Source organism: Pristis pectinata, chromosome 2 (genome assembly GCF_009764475.1).
Source record: "Pristis pectinata isolate sPriPec2 chromosome 2, sPriPec2.1.pri, whole genome shotgun sequence".
NCBI classification, from domain to species: Eukaryota; Metazoa; Chordata; class Chondrichthyes; order Rhinopristiformes; family Pristidae; genus Pristis; species Pristis pectinata.
In genome coordinates this window covers 143,078,833-143,097,132 of record NC_067406.1, presented here as the reverse complement: position 1 = coordinate 143,097,132, position 18,300 = coordinate 143,078,833, and the positions used below count along the sequence as shown (strand labels likewise).

The 18,300-nt window shown below is 54.4% G+C and overlaps 2 protein-coding genes across 2 annotated transcripts in view; one reads left to right on the top strand and one right to left on the bottom strand.

The window, feature by feature from the left end:
• Positions 1 to 10,472, bottom strand: part of LOC127584378 (uncharacterized) — a 40,316-nt gene extending 29,844 nt beyond the window's left edge. The window contains exon 1 of the mRNA XM_052041157.1: positions 10,178 to 10,472. Within this exon, the coding sequence (XP_051897117.1) occupies positions 10,178 to 10,472 (295 nt within the window). The remainder of the gene's footprint in view (positions 1 to 10,177) is intronic.
• The window catches only part of LOC127585290 (probetacellulin-like), a 43,461-nt gene continuing 35,091 nt past the window's right edge, over positions 9,931 to 18,300 (top strand). Inside the window, exon 1 of the mRNA XM_052042640.1 lies at positions 9,931 to 10,519. Coding sequence (XP_051898600.1) covers positions 10,471 to 10,519 — 49 coding nt within the window. The 5' untranslated portion in view covers positions 9,931 to 10,470. The remainder of the gene's footprint in view (positions 10,520 to 18,300) is intronic.

Sequence of the window (18,300 nt, the reverse complement as noted above, 5' to 3'; positions counted from 1 at the left end):
CAAAGGTGGTAGATAGGGGGAGCATAGTGATTTTTATCCTTTGCTGTGGGTGTCTGAGACAAGAGGACAGAGGTTTGAGGTGAGAAGTAGGGGATTCTTCCCACAGAGGGTTGTTAGAATCTGGAACGTGCTGCTGGGAGGGGTGGTGGAGACAGAGACTCCCACATTTAAGAAGCGTCCAGACGAGGGTTTGAATCATCAAGGCATAGAAGGCTCCAGACCAACAGAAGGTAAATGGGGTTACTGTAGGTCGGTTCGACTGGCAGCATGCACGTGTTGGGCCGAAGGGCCTGTTTCTGTGCTGTCCAACTGTCCCTGTGATCAGGTTTAATAGTTTTAATATGTAATAGATTGCTATACAAGAATAGGTAGAGAACATCGAACACTACAGCACAGGACAGGCCCTTCGGCCCACAATGTTGTGCTGACATTTTATCCTGCTCTAGTATCTATCTAACCCTTCCCTCCCACATAGTCCTCCATTTCTCTACCATTCATGTGTCTATCTAAGAGTCTCTTAAATGTCCCTAATGTATCTGCCCCCACAATCTCTGCTGGCAGTGCGTTCTACGCACCCACCACTCTCTGTGTAAAAAACTTACCCCGACATCCCCCTTATACCTTCCTCCAACACCTTAAAATTATGCCCCCTCACGTTAGCCATTGTCGCCCTGGGAAAAAGTCTCTGACTGTCCACTCGATCTATGCCTCTTATCATCTTGTACACCTCTATCATGTCACCTTTCATCCTCCTTTGCTCGCTCGCTCAACCTATCTGCATAAGACATGCTCTCCAATCCAGGCAGCATCCTGGTAAATCTCCTCTGCATCATCTCTAAAGCTTCCACATCCTTCCTATAATGAGGTGACCAGAACTGAACACAATACTCCAAGTGCGGTCTAACCAGAGTTCTACAGAGCTGCAACATTACCTCGTCCTGCCATAAACCTTGTACTCTGCCTTCAAATTCAATCTCCCAAAGTGTATCACTTCACACTTATCCAGGTTGAACTCCATCTGCCACTTCTCAGCCCAGCTCTGCATCCTATCAATGTCCTGTTGTAATCTACAGCAACCTTCTACACTATCCACAACACCACCAACCTTTGTATCATCAGCAAACTTACTAACCCACCCTTCCACATCCTCATCCAAGTCATTTATAAAAATCACAAAGAGCAGGGGTCCCAGAACAAATCCCTGTGGAACACCACTGGTCACCGGCCTCCAGGCAGAATATGCTCCATCTACCACCACCCTCTGTCTTCTATGGGTGAGCCAAGTGTGAATCCACACAGCCAAGATTCCCTGGATCCCATGCCTCCTGACTTTCTGAATGAGCCTTCCATGAGGAACCTTATCAAACGCCTTACTAAAATCCACGTACACCACATCCACTGCTCTACCTTCATCAATGTGCTTTGTTACATCCCCAAAGAATTCGATCAAGCTCGTGAGGCACGACCTGCCTCTCACAAAGCCATGCTGACCGTCCCTAATCAGCCTATGCTTCTCCAAATGCCCATAAATCCTGTCTCTAAGAATCTTCTCCAGTAATTTGCCCACCACTGAAGTAAAACTCACTGGTCTGTAATTCCCAGGGTTATTCCTACTCCCTTTCTTGAACAAAGGAACAACATTTGCCACCCTCCAACCATCTGGCACTATTCCTGTGGCCAGTGAGGATGCAAAGATCATCGCCAAAGGCGCAGCAATCTCTTCCCTCACTTCCTGTAATAACCTTGGATATATCCAGTCTGGCCCCGGTGACTTATCTATTCTATTCTGAAGTCCCAGCACATCCTCGTTCCTCACGTCGACATGCCCCAGCGTATTAGCCTGTTGTACACCATCCTCACAATCATCAAGGTCTCTCTCTCTGGTGAATACTGAAGCAAAGTATTCATTAAGGACCTCCCCTACCTCTTCCGACTCCAGGCACATGTTTCCTCTTTTATCCCTGATCGGTCCTCCCCTCACTCTAGTCATCCTCCTATTCTTCACATACGTGTAGAATGCCTTGTGGTTTTCCTTAATCCTACTCGCCAAGGACTTCTCATGCCCCCTTCTAGCTCTGTCCATTCTTAACTTCCTTCCTAGCTATCTTGTAACTCTCCAGAGCCCTGTCTGATCCTTGCTTTCAAAACCTCAGGTAAGCTTCTTTCTTCCTCTTGACAAGATACTCTGTGCCTCTTGTCAACCACGGTTCCTTCACTCGACCATCCTTACCCTGCCTCAATGGGACAAACCTATCCAGAGCCCATGCAAGTACTCCCTAAACAACCTCCACATTTCTGCTGTGCAATTCCCCAAGAGCATCTGTTCCCAATTTACGCTCCCAAGTTCCTGCCTAATAGCATCATAATTCCCCCTCCCCCAGTTAAATACTTTCCCATATCGTCTCCTCCTATCCCTCTCCAAGGCTATGGTAAAGGTCAAGGAGTTATGGTCACTGTCTCCAAAATGCTCTCCCACCGAGAGATCTGAAACCTGATCAGGCTCATTGCCCAGTACCTGGTCCAGAATGGCTTCTCCTCTAGTCGGCCCGTCCACATCCTGTGTCAGGAATCCTTCCTGAACACACCTAACAAACTCTGCCCCATCTATCCCCTTTACACTAAGGAGGTGCCAATCATTATTAGGGAAGTTGAAATCACCCATGACGACATCCCTGTTATTTTTGCACCTCTCTCCAAAATCTGCCTCCTGATCTGCTCCTCAGTGTCTCTGCTGCTATTGGGGGGTCTGTAGAATACTCCCAATAGAGTGATCGCTCCCCTCCTGTTTCTGACTTCCACCCACACTGACTCAGTGGACAATCCCTCTGGGACATCCTCCCTGTCTAAGCTGTGACACTGTCCCTGATCAGCAAAGCCACTCCCCACCTCTTTTACCTCCGTCCCTGTCCATTTTGAAACATTTAAACCCTGGAATAACCAGCAGCCATTCCTGCCCTTGCGACAGCCAAGTCTCTGTAATGGCCACAACGTCATAGTTCCATATACTGACCCACACTCTAACTTCATCAGCCTTGTTCCTGATACTTCTCGCATTAGACACACTTCAGCCCATCCAACTGACTGCAATTTTGCCCTTTCAACTGCCTCTCCTTCCTCAAAGTCTTTCTACATTCTGCATCTACTTGTACACTAAATGTACCAACCTCTGACCTATCACTTGGGTTCCCATCCCCCTGCCAAACTAGTCTAGACGGGTAAATAGATAGGCAGATGGATGGGCAGGCAGGCAGATTGTTTGACAGATAACCGCATAGCATCCTTCATGTAGTAAAACACTTTGTGGGAGAGCCATTAGAGTCAGTTGATGGTCAGAAGAGAGTTTCCACCTGCTAAACTGGAAATGGATGGTAAACTGACTCCACTTCCTTGGGCTTTAATTACAACAGAATGGTATTCTAAACGTTACTGTGTGCAAATCCAGACACTGTTTATTAATAGAACATTGAGGTGTGTGTGACTAAATGTGAGATTAATTAGGCAGTGAGGTTCTGTCGTATGTCTTTCCACACCAGGGCCTTGAATGCCCGATTAGGAAAAGATTTCACAGCCTTCTGCTCCCAGTGCGATCACACTGTAAGATAAACAGTTTGATCCTGACAATGTATTTTGGAAGTCTCTGTCAGAGTTAAATTCCCTTTCTTGCCAATCTCCTTAAACATCTTCCTCCCGATCTCCGAGCTCTGCTTACCCATAAGCCAAGAAAGAACCCAGCACAGATTCAACACCATTTCTGGTGGCTGAACATTTTCTTCAGGGTTGAGGATGATCAACTTCCCCTCTGGTTCTGGGGAGTGGGAAATGCCCGAGTGTGAATTCCCTTTATTTGGTGTGGCCCGATGCAGACCAAATGAAACATGGGCTGCAGAGCCAGGTCTTGGTCCAGTGGTAAGGAGGTCCACGATAACTGGAGACTGGCCTCTGTCACAGGGACATCAGACAGATGCCAAGTGCACGTCCGTACAAGCTCGTCCACACCCTTTTCTTCAGGCCCCTACCTCTGTTTTTGCTGCACATCTCCCCCCTCCCTTGCTCTTCCCCCCTTCACTCACCTGCTTCTCTCAGCCCCTTCCCTCTTCCTCTCAATTCCCCCATTTTACCCCCACCCCCTGCTCCCCTCACCCTCCCCGTGCCAGCTGCTCGCTCTCCAAGAGACCACCCTCCCCCACTCTCCATCCACCCCACTCCCACCCCACCCCACACACCCTCCCCCACTGACCCTCTCCCCCCGATCTCCACCCACTGTTACCTGCCTCCTGGGCCCCTCGGTGATTGACAATTGCCCTTTCCCCACAACCTCCCCCCACCCCGATCCTCCCAATACCCCCACCTGGTCCCAGCAACTGCAGCACTGGGGGCCCTGAGACCTGGGTGCTCTGGAGTAACTACAGAGGGGTCTCTCTGCCCTCTGGAATGTCATCCCCAGGATCCCTCTCACCTTCCAACCAGTGGCAGAAGAGCTGCCCCTTGAATTGCAGAGGGGATCAATCCATCCAGCTTCACAGTGGAGGTGACCTTCACCAAGAAATGTCAGGAGCAGCGCCAGCCACCATACCCTGACCTCACTGAAGCCTTAGATTCCATCGATTGGGAGGGCGTGTGGAACATTCTCAAGTTTGGCTGCCCTCAGAATTTCTGTTTGCCTCTTGGTGGTATGCAAGCTGTGATCCTAACCAGCAGGTCCACAACGGAGCCAGTCTTGGTGCCAACTGGTGTCAAACGAGGCTATGTCGCTGCCCCCACATTTCTCTTAATCCTCCCCACCACAGCTCTGCATCTCATCTGTCCTTACCTTTCCATAGGCTCCTGAGACCTGGGCTACCTACAGCAGGCACCGCCAGGTGCTGGGGAGACACCACCAACACAGTCTCTGCAAAACCTCCAAACCCACTGGAAGGATAAGTGATCCGATGCCAGTGTCCTCTCCCAAGCCAACATCCACAGTACTGAGGCCCTCAGCTGGATCCATGTTGTTCTATGCCCAAAACAGACAGCATGTTCCCAGCTCTGTCATGGGAAGAGATCACCAGGTGGATAGAGATTCAATAAATGTGCTTAAAGCCTCCTTGAAAGCAGTGCAACATCCCCACTGAGAACCTGACAAATGACCCATGACGTCTCAAAGTAGGGAAGGAGAACTGGGTAATGAAAACCTAGGTCCATGCACTGGGAACACACCAGAGGCTCTGTGGAAAGGAACACAACACCTCATCTTGGAAATCACTGACGGAGCAGAGAGAGATTCTTCTTGCTGAACAAGGAGATGGAACATTATAATCAGGCCAGGGAGGTTGAGCAGATTTAGTTAGTCAAAGTCACCTGCACAAGTCCATGTGTGCACAGCTGCAATGAAAAACTTACTTGCAGCAGCATCACAGGCACAGAGCATCAGATACGCAACATTCACAAGAAAAACATAACACTAAATTTTTACAAGACCAAAATTATAATAAAAAAGTCAATTTTACTGCAAAATTACAACAAAAAAAGTCACTTTTACTGCAAAGTGATTAAAGTGGTCATAGTGTTGTTAAACTCTAGTGATCAGAGTTGTCCCACTGGTTCAAGAACCAAGTGGTTGAAGGGAAGTAGCTGTTCCTGAACCTGGCGGTGTGGGGACTTCAGGCTTCTGTACCTCCTGCCCGATGGTAGCTGCGAGAAGATGGCATAGCCTGGATGGTGGGGATCTTTGATGATGGATGTTGCCTTCTTAAGGCAGCACCTCCTGTAGATACTACCGATGGTGAGGAGTGATGTGCCCGTGATGTATTGGGCAGAGTCCACTACTCTCTGCAGCTACTTATGCTCCTGCATATTCGAATTGCCTTACCAGACTGTGATGCAACCAGTCAGGATACTTTCAACAGCACAAATGTAGAAGTTTGTTGGCGTGTTCGGTGACTAGCCCAACCTCCCTAACCTCCTAAGAAAGTACAGAAACTGGCGCCCCTTCCTTGCACATATGTGTATGACCCGGGACAGGTCATCTGATATGTACACAAATTGGTGAAAGTGTGAACCCCTCCCACAGAAAGCAAGTGCATGTTGGACCTCAATTAATGCAGCAAAACCCAGCAGTGGATTTTGGCTCTGCAAGGTTGTGCAAGGATATGGAGCCAAGCCAAGTGGGGAGAGTTGTGGACAGATTAGTCACGAATGGCTGAATGGCCTCCTCCTGTCCTTAATTTGCTGAAGGGAAATCAGTGATGAGGACCTGAAGAGTTCTGTGTTGTAACATCCAGACAGACCTAACAAGGTAGTGGGCATGGCCGTGGGCACCAGTTGCATTGCACAGCTTCCTTTGTGCCCCGGTTCACCGTGAGGTGTGGTGAGGGTGAGGGAGGTGTGGTGAGGGTGAAGGGGAGCATGGTCAGACTGTGTAACAGGCTGACAAGCCTCATAAAACACCAACTATTTATTAAAATGAGAAACCAACTCCAAGGTCTTTATTCCTTGGAGTGTAGGAGAATGAGGGGAGACTTTATAGAAATGTTTTAAAATATGAGAACCACAGATAAGGTGGACAGTAACAGTCTTTTCCCCAGGGTAGGAGATTCCAAAACCTGGGGGCATAGGTTTAGGGTGAGAGGGGCAAGATTTAAAAGGGACCTGAGGGGCAATGTTTTCACACAGAGGGTGGTGAGTGTATGGAACGAGCTGCCAGAGGAAGTGGGTGAGGCAGGTACAACAGTATCATTTAAGAAGCACTTGGATAGGTACATGGAGGGGGGGGGGGGGGGCTTGGAGGGATATGGGCCGAACACAGGAAATTGGGACTAGCTGGGTGGGCACAGTGGTCAGCATGGACTGGTTGGGCCGAAGGGCCTGTATCCTTGCTGTAGTGCTCCATGACTCCAAATCACACAAAGTTGGAGGAGTCTCCACTCTAGACATATCCAGGAGGCACCAGGAATGACGGGTTAATCTCCATGCGCACCAACGAGTAAGATCCAGGAGGTCGAACATTAGGGCAAAAAGCAGTTATATCATTTAATACAAAACTTTGAGGACTTTTGTTTATTGTTTATAACAAAAATGACAAAGGTGCTCTACTGATCTCCCCCCTCTGGTTCTGGTTCCACCTGCCATGACATCCCCCCACCCCCCCACCCCCCCAGCCCCCACCCCCCACCCCCATCTGGTTCTGGTTCTGGTTCCACCTGCCATGCACCTTCTCCCCTTTCCCTTGCACCTTCTCTGTAGCTGGGACACTTTACTCTGCACTGTTATTGTTTCACCTGCACTACATCAATGCACTCAGTACTGACCCAATGTAACTGCTCTGTGTAATGAACTGACCTGTACGATCGGTGTGCAAGACGAGTTTATCATTGGACCTGGGTACAAGTGACAATAATAAACCGACTCCCTAATGGTTCCCATTTTCACCCTCTCTTTACATCAGAGTCCAGCAGTGGGAGCCCGTTGTGTTCCTGCTTCTCTCCCTCCAGTGGCCGTCTCCACCTTCAGCCTCCCCTCCTGCCTCTCATCGTCCTTCACCCCTCCTCAGTCCACCAACCACCTCAGGCTCCTGTCTCACCCCTCCCCCTCTTTATACTAGATATCCCCCCCTCTCCACTCTCAGACGTGATGCAGGGTCTTGACCCAAAAACGTCGACAACTCCTTTCCCCCACAGATGCTGCTCGACCCACTGAGTTCCTCCAGCAGATTGTTCCTTGCTGCAGATTCCAGCTTCTGCAGTCTCTCTTGTGTCTCCTGGTGAACCTTTGTTGCGCTCTCTCTATCCTCCTTAAAGTAAGGAGACCAAAACAGTGTGTAATACACAGGTGAAGTCTCACTAAGGTCCTATACAATTGCACTGAGACATCATTACACCTGTAAACAAATCCTCTTGTAATAAATGCCAACAAACCAATTGTCTTCCTAATTGTCTGCTGCAGCTACATTTGATCTTTTGGTGACTTGTGTGCACCCTGGTGTCACTGGGTGTCACCCAGGCTGCTTTGAAGATCTGCATTTCCCAATCTAGCAACATTAAAAACTCTGCTTTTGTTCTGTGCAGCATTGTGGATGTCCTCACATTTTCACACAGTCTGTTCTATCTACCACGTCCTCACCACTTTCTCAGCTTCTCCACATCCCCTTAAAGCCTCTTTACACCCTGTTCCCTACTTACAATCCGATCTACTGTTGTACCTTCAGCAGACTTGGAACTGAGCCCTCGAATAGTTGACATATACTTGTGGGGAAAATGGGAGTTGGGGGGGGGGGGGTGCGGAGTGGTGGGGAGTGTTTAGAATGAACCAGAATGCCACACTTTTAATGTCAGTACACCTGGCTGAGTTATAGAGTCACACAGCACAGAAACAGGCCCTTCAGCCCAACTCATCCATGCCGACTGTGTTGCCCAGTGAGCTGGTCCCATCTACCCACGTTTGGCCCATAGCCCTCTAAACCTCTCCTATCCATGGACTTATCTAGATGGCTTTTAAATGTTGCTGATGTGCCCACCTCAATCACTATTTCTGGCAGCTCATTCCAAATACACACCACCCTTTGTGTGAAGAAGCTGCCCCTGATCTCCCTTTTACATCTCTCGCCTCTGATCTTAAACCTATGCCCTCTTGTTTTTAGCTCCCCCTCCCTGGGAAAAAGACTGTGTGCTTTCACCCTGTCTATGCCCCTCATGAGCTTATACACCTCTATCAGGTCACCCCTCAATCTCCTACGTTCCAGGGAATAAAGTCCTAGTCTACGCAACCTCTCCTTGTAACTCAGGCCCCCAAGTCCAGGCAAATCCTGGTAAATCTTTTCCGCACTCTTTCTAGTTTAGTACCATCTTCCCTATAACAGGGTGACCAAAACTGTACACAATATTCCAAGCGCGGCCTTCACCAAAGTCTAATATAACTGCAACATAATGTCCCAACTCCTATACTCAGTGCCCTGACTGATGAAGGCCAGCGTGCTAAATGCCTTCTTCACCACCCTGTCTACCTGTGACGCCACTTTCAGCGAACTATGTACTTGCACTCCAAGGTCCCTCTGTTCCGTAACACTCCCCAGGACCTGACCATTCACTGTACATCAGAGCAGTATCACAAGGACACAACAGGAGCAGGAGGTGGCCACTCGGCCCCTCAAGCCTGTGCCAACATTTGATATTATAATGACTGATCCATGCTGGCTTCAACTCCTCGTCTGTGCCAGTTCCAAACCCACCACCTCTATCAACTGGCAGCAAAAGCACGGGGAACACAACCCCCTGGAAGTTGCCCTCCAAGTGACACACCGACCTGACTTGGAAATATATCACCGTTCTTTCACCGTCGCTGGGTCAAAGCCCTAGAACTCCATCCCTGACACCACTGTGGGTACACCCACACCTCAGGGACTGCAGCAGTTCGAGAAGGCAGCTCACCACCACCTCCTCAGGGGCAACTAGGGATGGGCAATTAAATGCTGGCTCAGCCTGCGAAGCCCACACCCCCTGAATAAATGAAACAAAATTCTCCATACGCCTCTTCCTAGAGATGCCAAATTATTTATCCACCTTCACTTAAACCCATTTCCACCAGCCTTGGGGCCAGAGAATTCCAGAGTCCCGATGCACCATTTCGACCCGAAACATCGACAATACCTTCCCCCCACCCCCACAGGTGCTGCTCAACCTACTGAGTTCCTCCAGCAGATTTGCCCCTCCTGGGTCCACCGACCCCGTCTCAACCCCACTCCCTCCTCTTTACCCCGGCTACCTCCTGATGCAGGGTTTCCACCCAAAACATCGATAACTCCTTTCCCCCCCCCCCCCCCAGATGCTGCTCGACCCAGAGTTCCTCCAGCAGATGGTTTGTTGCAGAGGTCCAGAGCTCAGTTCAAGTTTATTGCCCTCGACATACACACAAGGATATAAATGCAATGATTTTTTAAATAAACAAACTTAAATTAACATAAATTTAATGTACACGTGTGCAAGGTGAACAACATAAGACACGAAGTGCAGGTTCTGTGCCCACGCCTGGATTTTTCCACTGTTAGCCCAACCCAGACCCGTCTCTCGTTAATAAATGAGAGAGACTCGGGATCCAGCCAACCCCAGTTACAAAGCTCACGATGCCAGAACCGCGGCCACGCCGGTTGCACGGATCTGTCGTAGTTGCAGCTAGGATAGTGAGACGGCTGGCCTGACCCCGTCACCTCCTCGGAGTTGCTGGACGGAGCCGCTCTCTGCAACGCTGCACTGGCCGGAGTTGCACTGGAGGTTGCAGTCCTGCGCTGCACCGTTGCATGTCTGCAAACTTTGCAGCGGCTTCGCTTTGCCGGCGCTGAGCCAGCGGCTGGCGCATGCGCGGAGGTTGCCGGCGGCTCTGCGCTGCTGCTCACCAGGCGCTAGGGCTGCGCTGACCGGCCGAGCGGCCGCCCCCGGCCAGAGGCAGCGACACGTCGCCCGGGATCCCCGAGACAAGCGGCCGCGTCCGGAGGCACCGACCATGGGCGGCTGGCGGTGGGGGCGAGCGTTCAGCCTCGTCCTGGCGACAGGTGAGGAGGGAGGAGGAGGAGGCGGGCGAGAGGGGAGGAGGAGGAGGAGGAGGGTGGGAGGAGGAGGGAGAGGAGGAGGGTGGGAGGGGGAGGAGGAGGGTGGGAGGGGGAGGGGGAGGAGGAGGAGGGAGGGGGAGGAGGAGGAGGGAGGGGGAGGAGGGCAGGTGAGGGGGGGAAGCAGGTGAGGAAGGTGGAGGAGGAGGAGGAGGAGGAGGAGGGTGGGAGGAGGAGGGAGAGGAGGAGGGTGGGAGGGGGGAGGAGGAGGGTGGGAGGGGGAGGAGGAGGGTGGGAGGGGGAGGAGGAGGAGGGGGGGAGGGGGAGGAGGGGGAGGGTGGGAGGAGGAGGAGGGGGAGGGTGGGGGGGAGGGTGGGGGGGAGGGGGGGAGGAGGAGGGTGGGGGGGAGGGGGGGAGGAGGAGGGTGGGGGGGGAGGAGGAGGGTGGGGGGGAGGAGGAGGGTGGGGGGGGAGGGGGGGAGGAGGAGGGTGGGGGGGGAGGGTGGGAGGAGGTGGGGGGGGGGAGGGTGGGAGGAGGTGGGGGGGGAGGGTGGGAGGAGGAGGGTGGGGTGGGAGGGGGAGGAGGAGGGTGGGGGGGAGGAGGATGAGGAGGGTGGGAGGGGGAGGAGGAGGGTGGGGGGGGAGGGGGAGGAGGAGGGTGGGGGGGGAGGGGGAGGAGGAGGGTGGGGGGGGAGGAGGAGGAGGGTGGGAGGGGGAGGAGGAGGAGGGTGGGGGAGGAGGGTGGGAGGGGGAGGAGGAGGGTGGGGGGGGAGGGGGAGGGGGAGGAGGAGGGTGGGGGGGGAGGGGGAGGAGGAGGGTGGGGGGGGGAGGAGGAGGAGGAGGAGGGTGGGGGGGAGGAGGAGGAGGAGGGTGGGGGGGGAGGAGGAGGAGGGTGGGGGGGGAGGAGGAGGAGGAGGGTGGGAGAGGAGGAGGAGGAGGGTGGGAGGAGGTGGAGGGTGGGAGGGGGAGGAGGAGGAGGGTGGGAGGAGGAGGAGGGTGGGAGGAGGAGGAGGAGGGTGGGAGAGGAGGAGGGTGGGAGGGTGGGAGAGGAGGAGGGTGGGAGGGTGGGAGAGGAGGAGGTGGAGGGTGGGAGGGAGGAGGAGGTGGGTGGGAGGGGGGAGGAGGAGGAGGGTGGGAGGGGGGAGGAGGAGGAGTGTGGGGGGGGAGGAGGAGGGTGGGAGAGGAGGAGGTGGTGGGAGGGGGAGAGGAGGTGGGTGGGAGGGGGGAGGAGGAGGAGGAGGGTGGGAGGGGGGAGGAGGAGGAGGAGGGTGGGAGGGGGGAGGAGGAGGAGGAGGGTGGGAGGGGGAGGAGGAGGTGGGTGGGAGGGGGGAGGAGGAGGAGGTGGGTGGGAGGGGGGAGGAGGAGGTGGGTGGGAGGGGGGAGGAGGAGGTGGGTGGGAGGGGGAGGAGGAGGTGGGTGGGGGGGAGGAGGAGGAGGTGGGTGGGAGGGGGGAGGAGGAGGTGGGTGGGAGGGGGGAGGAGGAGGTGGGTGGGAGGGGGGAGGAGGAGGTGGGTGGGAGGGGGGAGGAGGAGGAGGTGGGTGGGAGGGAGGAGGAGGTGGGTGGGAGGGGGGAGGAGGAGGAGGGTGGGAGGCGGGAGGAGGAGGAGGAGGGTGGGAGGGGAGGAGGAGGAGGGTGGGAGGGGGGGAGGAGGAGGAGGGTGGGAGGGGGGGAGGAGGAGGAGGGTGGGGGGGAGGAGGAGGAGGGTGGGAGGGGGGAGGAGGAGGAGGGTGGGGGGGGGAGGAGGAGGAGGGTGGGGGGGGAGGAGGAGGGTGGGAGGGGGGGAGGAGGAGGAGGGTGGGAGGGGGGGGGAGGAGGAGGAGGGTGGGAGGGGGGAGGAGGAGGAGGGTGGGAGGGGGGGGAGGAGGAGGAGGAGGGTGGGAGGGGGGGGAGGAGGAGGAGGAGGGTAGGGGTGGGAGGAGGAGGAGGGTGGGAGGAGGAGGAGGGTGGGAGGGGGAGGAGGAGGAGGGTGGGAGTGGGAGGAGGAGGAGGGTGGGAGGGGGAGGAGGAGGAGGGTGGGAGGAGGAGGAGGAGGAGGGTGGGAGGGGGAGGAGGAGGAGGGTGGGAGGGGGAGGAGGAGGAGGAGGGTGGGAGGGGGAGGAGGGTGGGAGGGGGAGGAGGAGGAGGGTGGGAGGGGGAGGAGGGGGGGAGGAGGAGGAGGGTGGGGGGGAGGGCGAGGAGGAGGGTGGGAGGGGGGGAGGAGGAGGAGGGTGGGAGGGGGGAGGAGGAGGAGGGTGGGAGGGGGGGAGGAGGAGGGTGGGGGGGGAGGAGGAGGAGGGTGGGAGGGAGGAGGAGGAGGGTGGGAGGGAGGAGGAGGAGGGTGGGAGGGGAGGAGGAGGAGGGTGGGGGAGGAGGAGGAGGGTGGGAGGGGGGAGGAGGAGGAGGGTGGGAGGGGGGAGGAGGAGGAGGGTGGGAGGGGGGGAGGAGGAGGAGGGTGGGAGGAGGAGGGTGGGAGGGGGGGAGGGGGAGGTGGGAGGGTGGGAGGGGGAGGAGGAGGGTGGGAGGGTGGGAGGAGGAGGAGGGTGGGAGGGGGGAGGAGGAGGAGGAGGGTGGGAGGGGGGAGGAGGAGGAGGGGGGAGGAGGAGGAGGGTGGGAGGGGGGAGGAGGAGGAGGGTGGGAGGGGGGAGGAGGAGGAGGGTGGGAGGGGGGAGGAGGAGGGTGGGAGGGGGAGGAGGAGGAGGGTGGGGGGGAGTAGGAGGAGGGTGGGAGGGGGGAGGAGGAGGAGGGTGGGAGGGGAGGAGGAGGAGGGTGGGGGGGGAGGAGGAGGAGGGTGGGAGGGGGGGAGGAGGAGGAGGGTGGGAGGGGAGGAGGAGGGTGGGAGGGGGAGGAGGAGGAGGAGGGTGGGAGGGGGAGGAGGAGGGGAGGAGGAGGAGGGTGGGAGGGGGAGGAGGAGGGTGGGAGGGGGGGAGGGGGAGAGGGAGGAGGAGGGTGGGAGGGAGGAGGGTGGGAGGAGGAGGAGGGGAGGAGGAGGGTAAGAGGAGGAGGGTGGGAGGGGGAGGGGTAGGAGGAGGAGGGTGGGAGGTGGAGGGGAGGGGGGGTGGGAGGAGGAGGGCGGGGGAGGAAGGGTGGGAGGGGAGGGGGGAGGAAGGGTGGGAGGGGGAGGGGGGAGGAAGGGTGTGGGGGGAGGGGGGAGGAGGTGGGGGAGGAAGGGTGGGAGGAGGAGGGGGAGGGTGGGAGGAGGGGAGGGGGAGGAAGGGTGGGAGGGGGAGGGGGGAGGGAGGAGGAGGGTGGGAGGGGGGCAGGGAGGAGGAGGGGGGAGGATGAGGAGGGTGGGAGGAGGTGGGGGAGGGTGGGGGAGGGGGTAGGAGGAGGGTGGGAGGGGGAGGGGGGAGGTGGAGGAGGGGGTACGAGGAGAGGAGGAGGTGGGTGGGGGAGGAGGAGGAGGGTCGGGGAGGAGAGGAGAGGAGGAGGGCAAGTGAGGGAGGGAGGAGGAGGGCAGGTGGGGGGGCAGGAGGCAGGTGAGGGAGGGAGAGGGGCAGGTGAGGGAGGGAGAAGGGGAGAAGCAGGTGAGGGAGGGCAGGTGAGGGGGAGGGTGACAGGTGAGGGGGAAACAGGTGAAGGGGTAGGAGAACGTGAGGGGGAGGGCGACAGGTGAGGGAGAGGGGGAACAGGCGAGGGGGAGCAGGTGAGGGAGGTGGGGGTGAAACAGGTGAGAGGGGACAGGTGATGGAGGAGGTGAGAACTGGTGAGGGAGGAGGGGGAACGGGTAACAGATGTGCAAGGAGGCGGGGAACAGGTGGGTGAGGGGGGAACAGGTGGGTGAGGGAGGAACGTGAGGGAGGAGTGGGGGAACAGGTGGGTGAGTGAGAGGGGTGAACAGGTGAGTGAGGGGTGAAACAGGTGGTTGAAGGGGGAGCAGGTGGGTGAGTGGGGAGGCGAGGGGGCAGGGGAAGGGAGGGAGGGGGAGTGGGAAGGGGGAAGGAGATGGGAGGGCAGGGGAGGGGGAGATGGGTGGGGAGGGACAAATGAGGGATGGACAGGTGAGTGGGAGGGAGGGAGAGGTGAGGAGGACAATGAGGTGAAGGGGAACAGGTAGGGTGGAGCGGGAACATGAGGGAATAGGTGAGGGGAGATGTGACCCACAGGAGGGGAGGTGAGAAAAGCAAGGTATGGGAAGGTGGCAGGTTGGCGGAAGGGGCAGGTGAGGTGGGGTGAGCAGTGAAATGGACGAGCAGAGGTCATCATGTGAATTGGGTGTTGGGGCCATAGCCTGGGTGTTGTAGCTTCTTCCTCGCTTTTGTATTGAACTTGGGCTAAATTCTGCAACAGGAAGAGCCCAGAGTGACTGCAGGATAGATTTGTGTGAAACAGGTTCTGTGCAATTGGACCCATGGCCTTCCGGTTCGTGAGATGATTTCTGGTCTGCCTGCTACAAACCATGTTGGTCATCATCCATCTTGGTGCCTCAGAGTGAGCTTGGTCCTGCTGTCGGCCTGCTCCCTATTATAGGTTCCTATTGGTTAACAGGTCCACATTTCCAGCCATAATCCACATTATATATTTTTAAAAGTTTAGTTGCAAAAATATTCCATTTGCTGGACTATTTTGCCAACTGTTTGACCGTATGAATCTATGGATGCTTGACGGGATTTCAAGTCCATTTTCAGATCTGGGAGATGCAGAGGTCAGTGAGGAGATTGGCCACTCACACAAAGCAGATAACTTGTTTTCAGTGATGTTGCTTGAGGCAGAAGTATTGGCCACATTCACCAGGAGAACAACCCAATCGTCCCCTGTGATCATTCATATGAAGAGCACAAGGGGAGCCTCAGATCCACAGTTCATCAAGAGCCTGCAGTGTGTGCTCTCTCCTTGCCCCTGAGAAGATGGGGTGAGCCACTGCAGTCCTTCTGGTGAAGGTGCTCCAATAGGAACTCCAGTTGGAGGAAATTGCAGGATTTAGAGCAAAAAATTGCATTCAGTTCTGGTTGCTCCATTACAGGAGGGATGTGGAGGCTTTGCAGAATGTGCAGAAGAGGTTCACCAGGATGTTGCCTGGATTGGAGGGCATGTGCTATGAGGTTGGACAGACTTGGGCTGTTTTCTCTGGAGCGGCAGAGGCTGAGGGGAGACCTGACGGAGGTTTATAAGATTATGAGAGGCACAGATAGAGTAGACAGCTGGTATCTTTTTCCTAGGGTTGAGATGTCTGATACCAGAGGGCATGCATTTAAGGTGAAAGGGGGTAAGTTCAGAGGAGATGTGTGGGGCAAGTTTTACACAGAGAGCGGTGGGTGCCTGGAATGTGCTGCCTGGGGTGGTGGTGGAGGCAGATACGATAGAGGCGTTCAAGAGGCTCTTAGACAGACACATGAATGTGCAGGGAATGGAGGGATGTGGACATTGAGTAGGCAGAAGGGATTAGTTTAGTTGGACATTTGATTACTTATTTACAGACTGTTCAGTTTACATCCACCGTTTTACCTGAGGTACTTGATCTGTACTGCCTTTCACCTCTCATTTGCATCTTGAGTACTTTCCTTTCGCCTGTGAACTCCATCTTCATTGTTTCTGTCTGCACCATCAATCAAACTGAAATGTTTTTCTCAGCAGTTGAACAAAAGTAAATTCAGTGCCCATTGTTGTTTGAACAGAGCAGTCTGGACCTTCAGTGTGTCTGCCTTGGCTCTCTGCTCCACTGATTCCCTAAGAGCCTCGGCTTTCTCCTGTATTGATGAGATTGCCACTTAACCACATCTGCAGATCTGAAGTATTGTCTGTTATAGATCCCTGGCTCTTAACTCCTTGCATTTAGTTCACCACTGATCATTGTATCGGCAGGTCCCCATTTGTTCCCCCATTTGGGAGTCTTTTAAAGATCAGCTGGTACGAGTTCAGGACCCCAGCATGTTCCTGTGAGGAAGGAAGATGAGGATGGCAAGATTTGGGAACCTTGGATGACAAGAGATTTTGTAAATTTAATCAAAAAGTTAAAGGAAGCACTTGTAAGGTTCAGGAAGCTGAAATTGGGCAAGCCCTTTGAGGAATATGAAAGAACTTGAGAAATTAGGAGATCTAAAAGGGGACTGAAATAACCTTGGTAAGTAGGTTAAGGAAAATCCTAAGACATTTTATTTGTATATTAGGAGCAAGAGGGTAGCTAGAGAAAGGGTAGGTCCACTCAAAGGACAAAGGAGGGAATTTTCCTGTGTCTGCGTGGGTTTCCTCTGGGTGCTCTGGTTTCCTCCCACATTTCAAAGATGTACAAGTTAGGAGCTGTGGGCATGCTATGTTGGCACCGAGTGGTGACCCTTGCGGGCTGCCCCCAGCACATTCTCAGTAACGCAAAATGACGCATTTCACTGTGTGTTTCAATGTACATGTGACTAATAAATAAATATCTCTAATTTCTCTTGCGCATAGAGCCAGAGGAAATGGGTGACATTCTAGATGAGTACTTTGCATCAGTATTCACCAAGGACGTGGAAGATAGTGAGATCAGGGAGCGGTATGCTGAGGGCATGTTGGTATGAAGGGGGAGGTGGTGCTGGGACTCTTAAAGAGCATTAAGGTGGATAAATCCCCCGGGCCTGATGGGGTCTATCCCAGGATACTGAGGGAGGCAAGAAAAGAGATCTTTGTATCCTCTTTAGCTACAGGCAAGATCTCAGAGGACTAGATAATAGCCAGTGTTGTTCCTTTGTTTCAGAAGGGCAACAGGGATAATCCAGGAAATTATAGTCCAGTGAGCCTTGCATCAATTAAAGGGAAATTATTAGGGAAAATTCTTAAGAATAAGATTTACTCACATTTGGAAAAGCCTGGACATATTAGGGATAGTCAGTGTGGCTTTGTGCAGGGGAAGTCCTGATTGAGTTTTTTTTGAGGAGGTGACAAAGGTGATTGATGAGGGCAGGGCAGCGGATCTGGTCTACATGGACTTTAATAAAGCTTTTGATGCAAAATTGGCTTGGTCATAGAAGGTAGAAGGTAGTGATGGAGGTTTGTGACCAGTGGTGTTCCACAGGGATCAGTGCTGGGACCTCTATGATTTGGATGAAAATGTAGCTGGTTGGATTAGCAAGTTTGCAGACAACATGAAAATTAGTGAACACACAGGGACTGCAGCTGCTGGAGTCTTGAGCAAAAAACAATCTGCTGGAGGAACTCAGCAGGTCGAGCAGCATCTGTTGGGGAAAGAAATTGTTGAGGTTTTTGGTCAGACCCAGCATGAGGACCACACTGACTGTCCATCCTGATGGCCATTTTCATTTTTCTAAACAAGTTCCTGCACCTTATGTCCCCTACCATCTCCCTCCAGCCACCCTCATCCTCCCCTCCTCCACAGCTCTGTTTGCCCCTCCTGGGTCCACCTATTACCCACCCCCACTCCCTCCTCTGTACACCAGCTGCCTTCCTTCTCCACTCTCAGTCCTGATGCGGGGTTTTGACCCAAAATGTTGACAATTCCTTTCCCCCCACAGATATTGTTTGAACCACTGAGTTCCTTCAGCAGATTGTTTGTTGCAAAGGTTGGTGGAGTTGTGAATAGTGAGAAAGATTGTTAAATGATACAGCAGGATATAGATCAGTTGGAAATTTGGGCGGAGAAATGGCAGATGGAGTTTAATCCGGGTCAAGTGTGAGATGATGCATTTTGAGAGGTCAAATGCAAGAGGAAAATGTACAGTAAATGGCAACACAAGTAGGTAGGGTGGTAAAGAAGGCATATAGCAGGCTTGCTTCATCAGTCAAGATATTGAGTATAAAAGTTGGCAAGTCGTGTTGCAGCAAAACTGGTCAGGCCCCATTTGGAGTACTGTGTGAAGGTCTGGTCACCACACTACAGG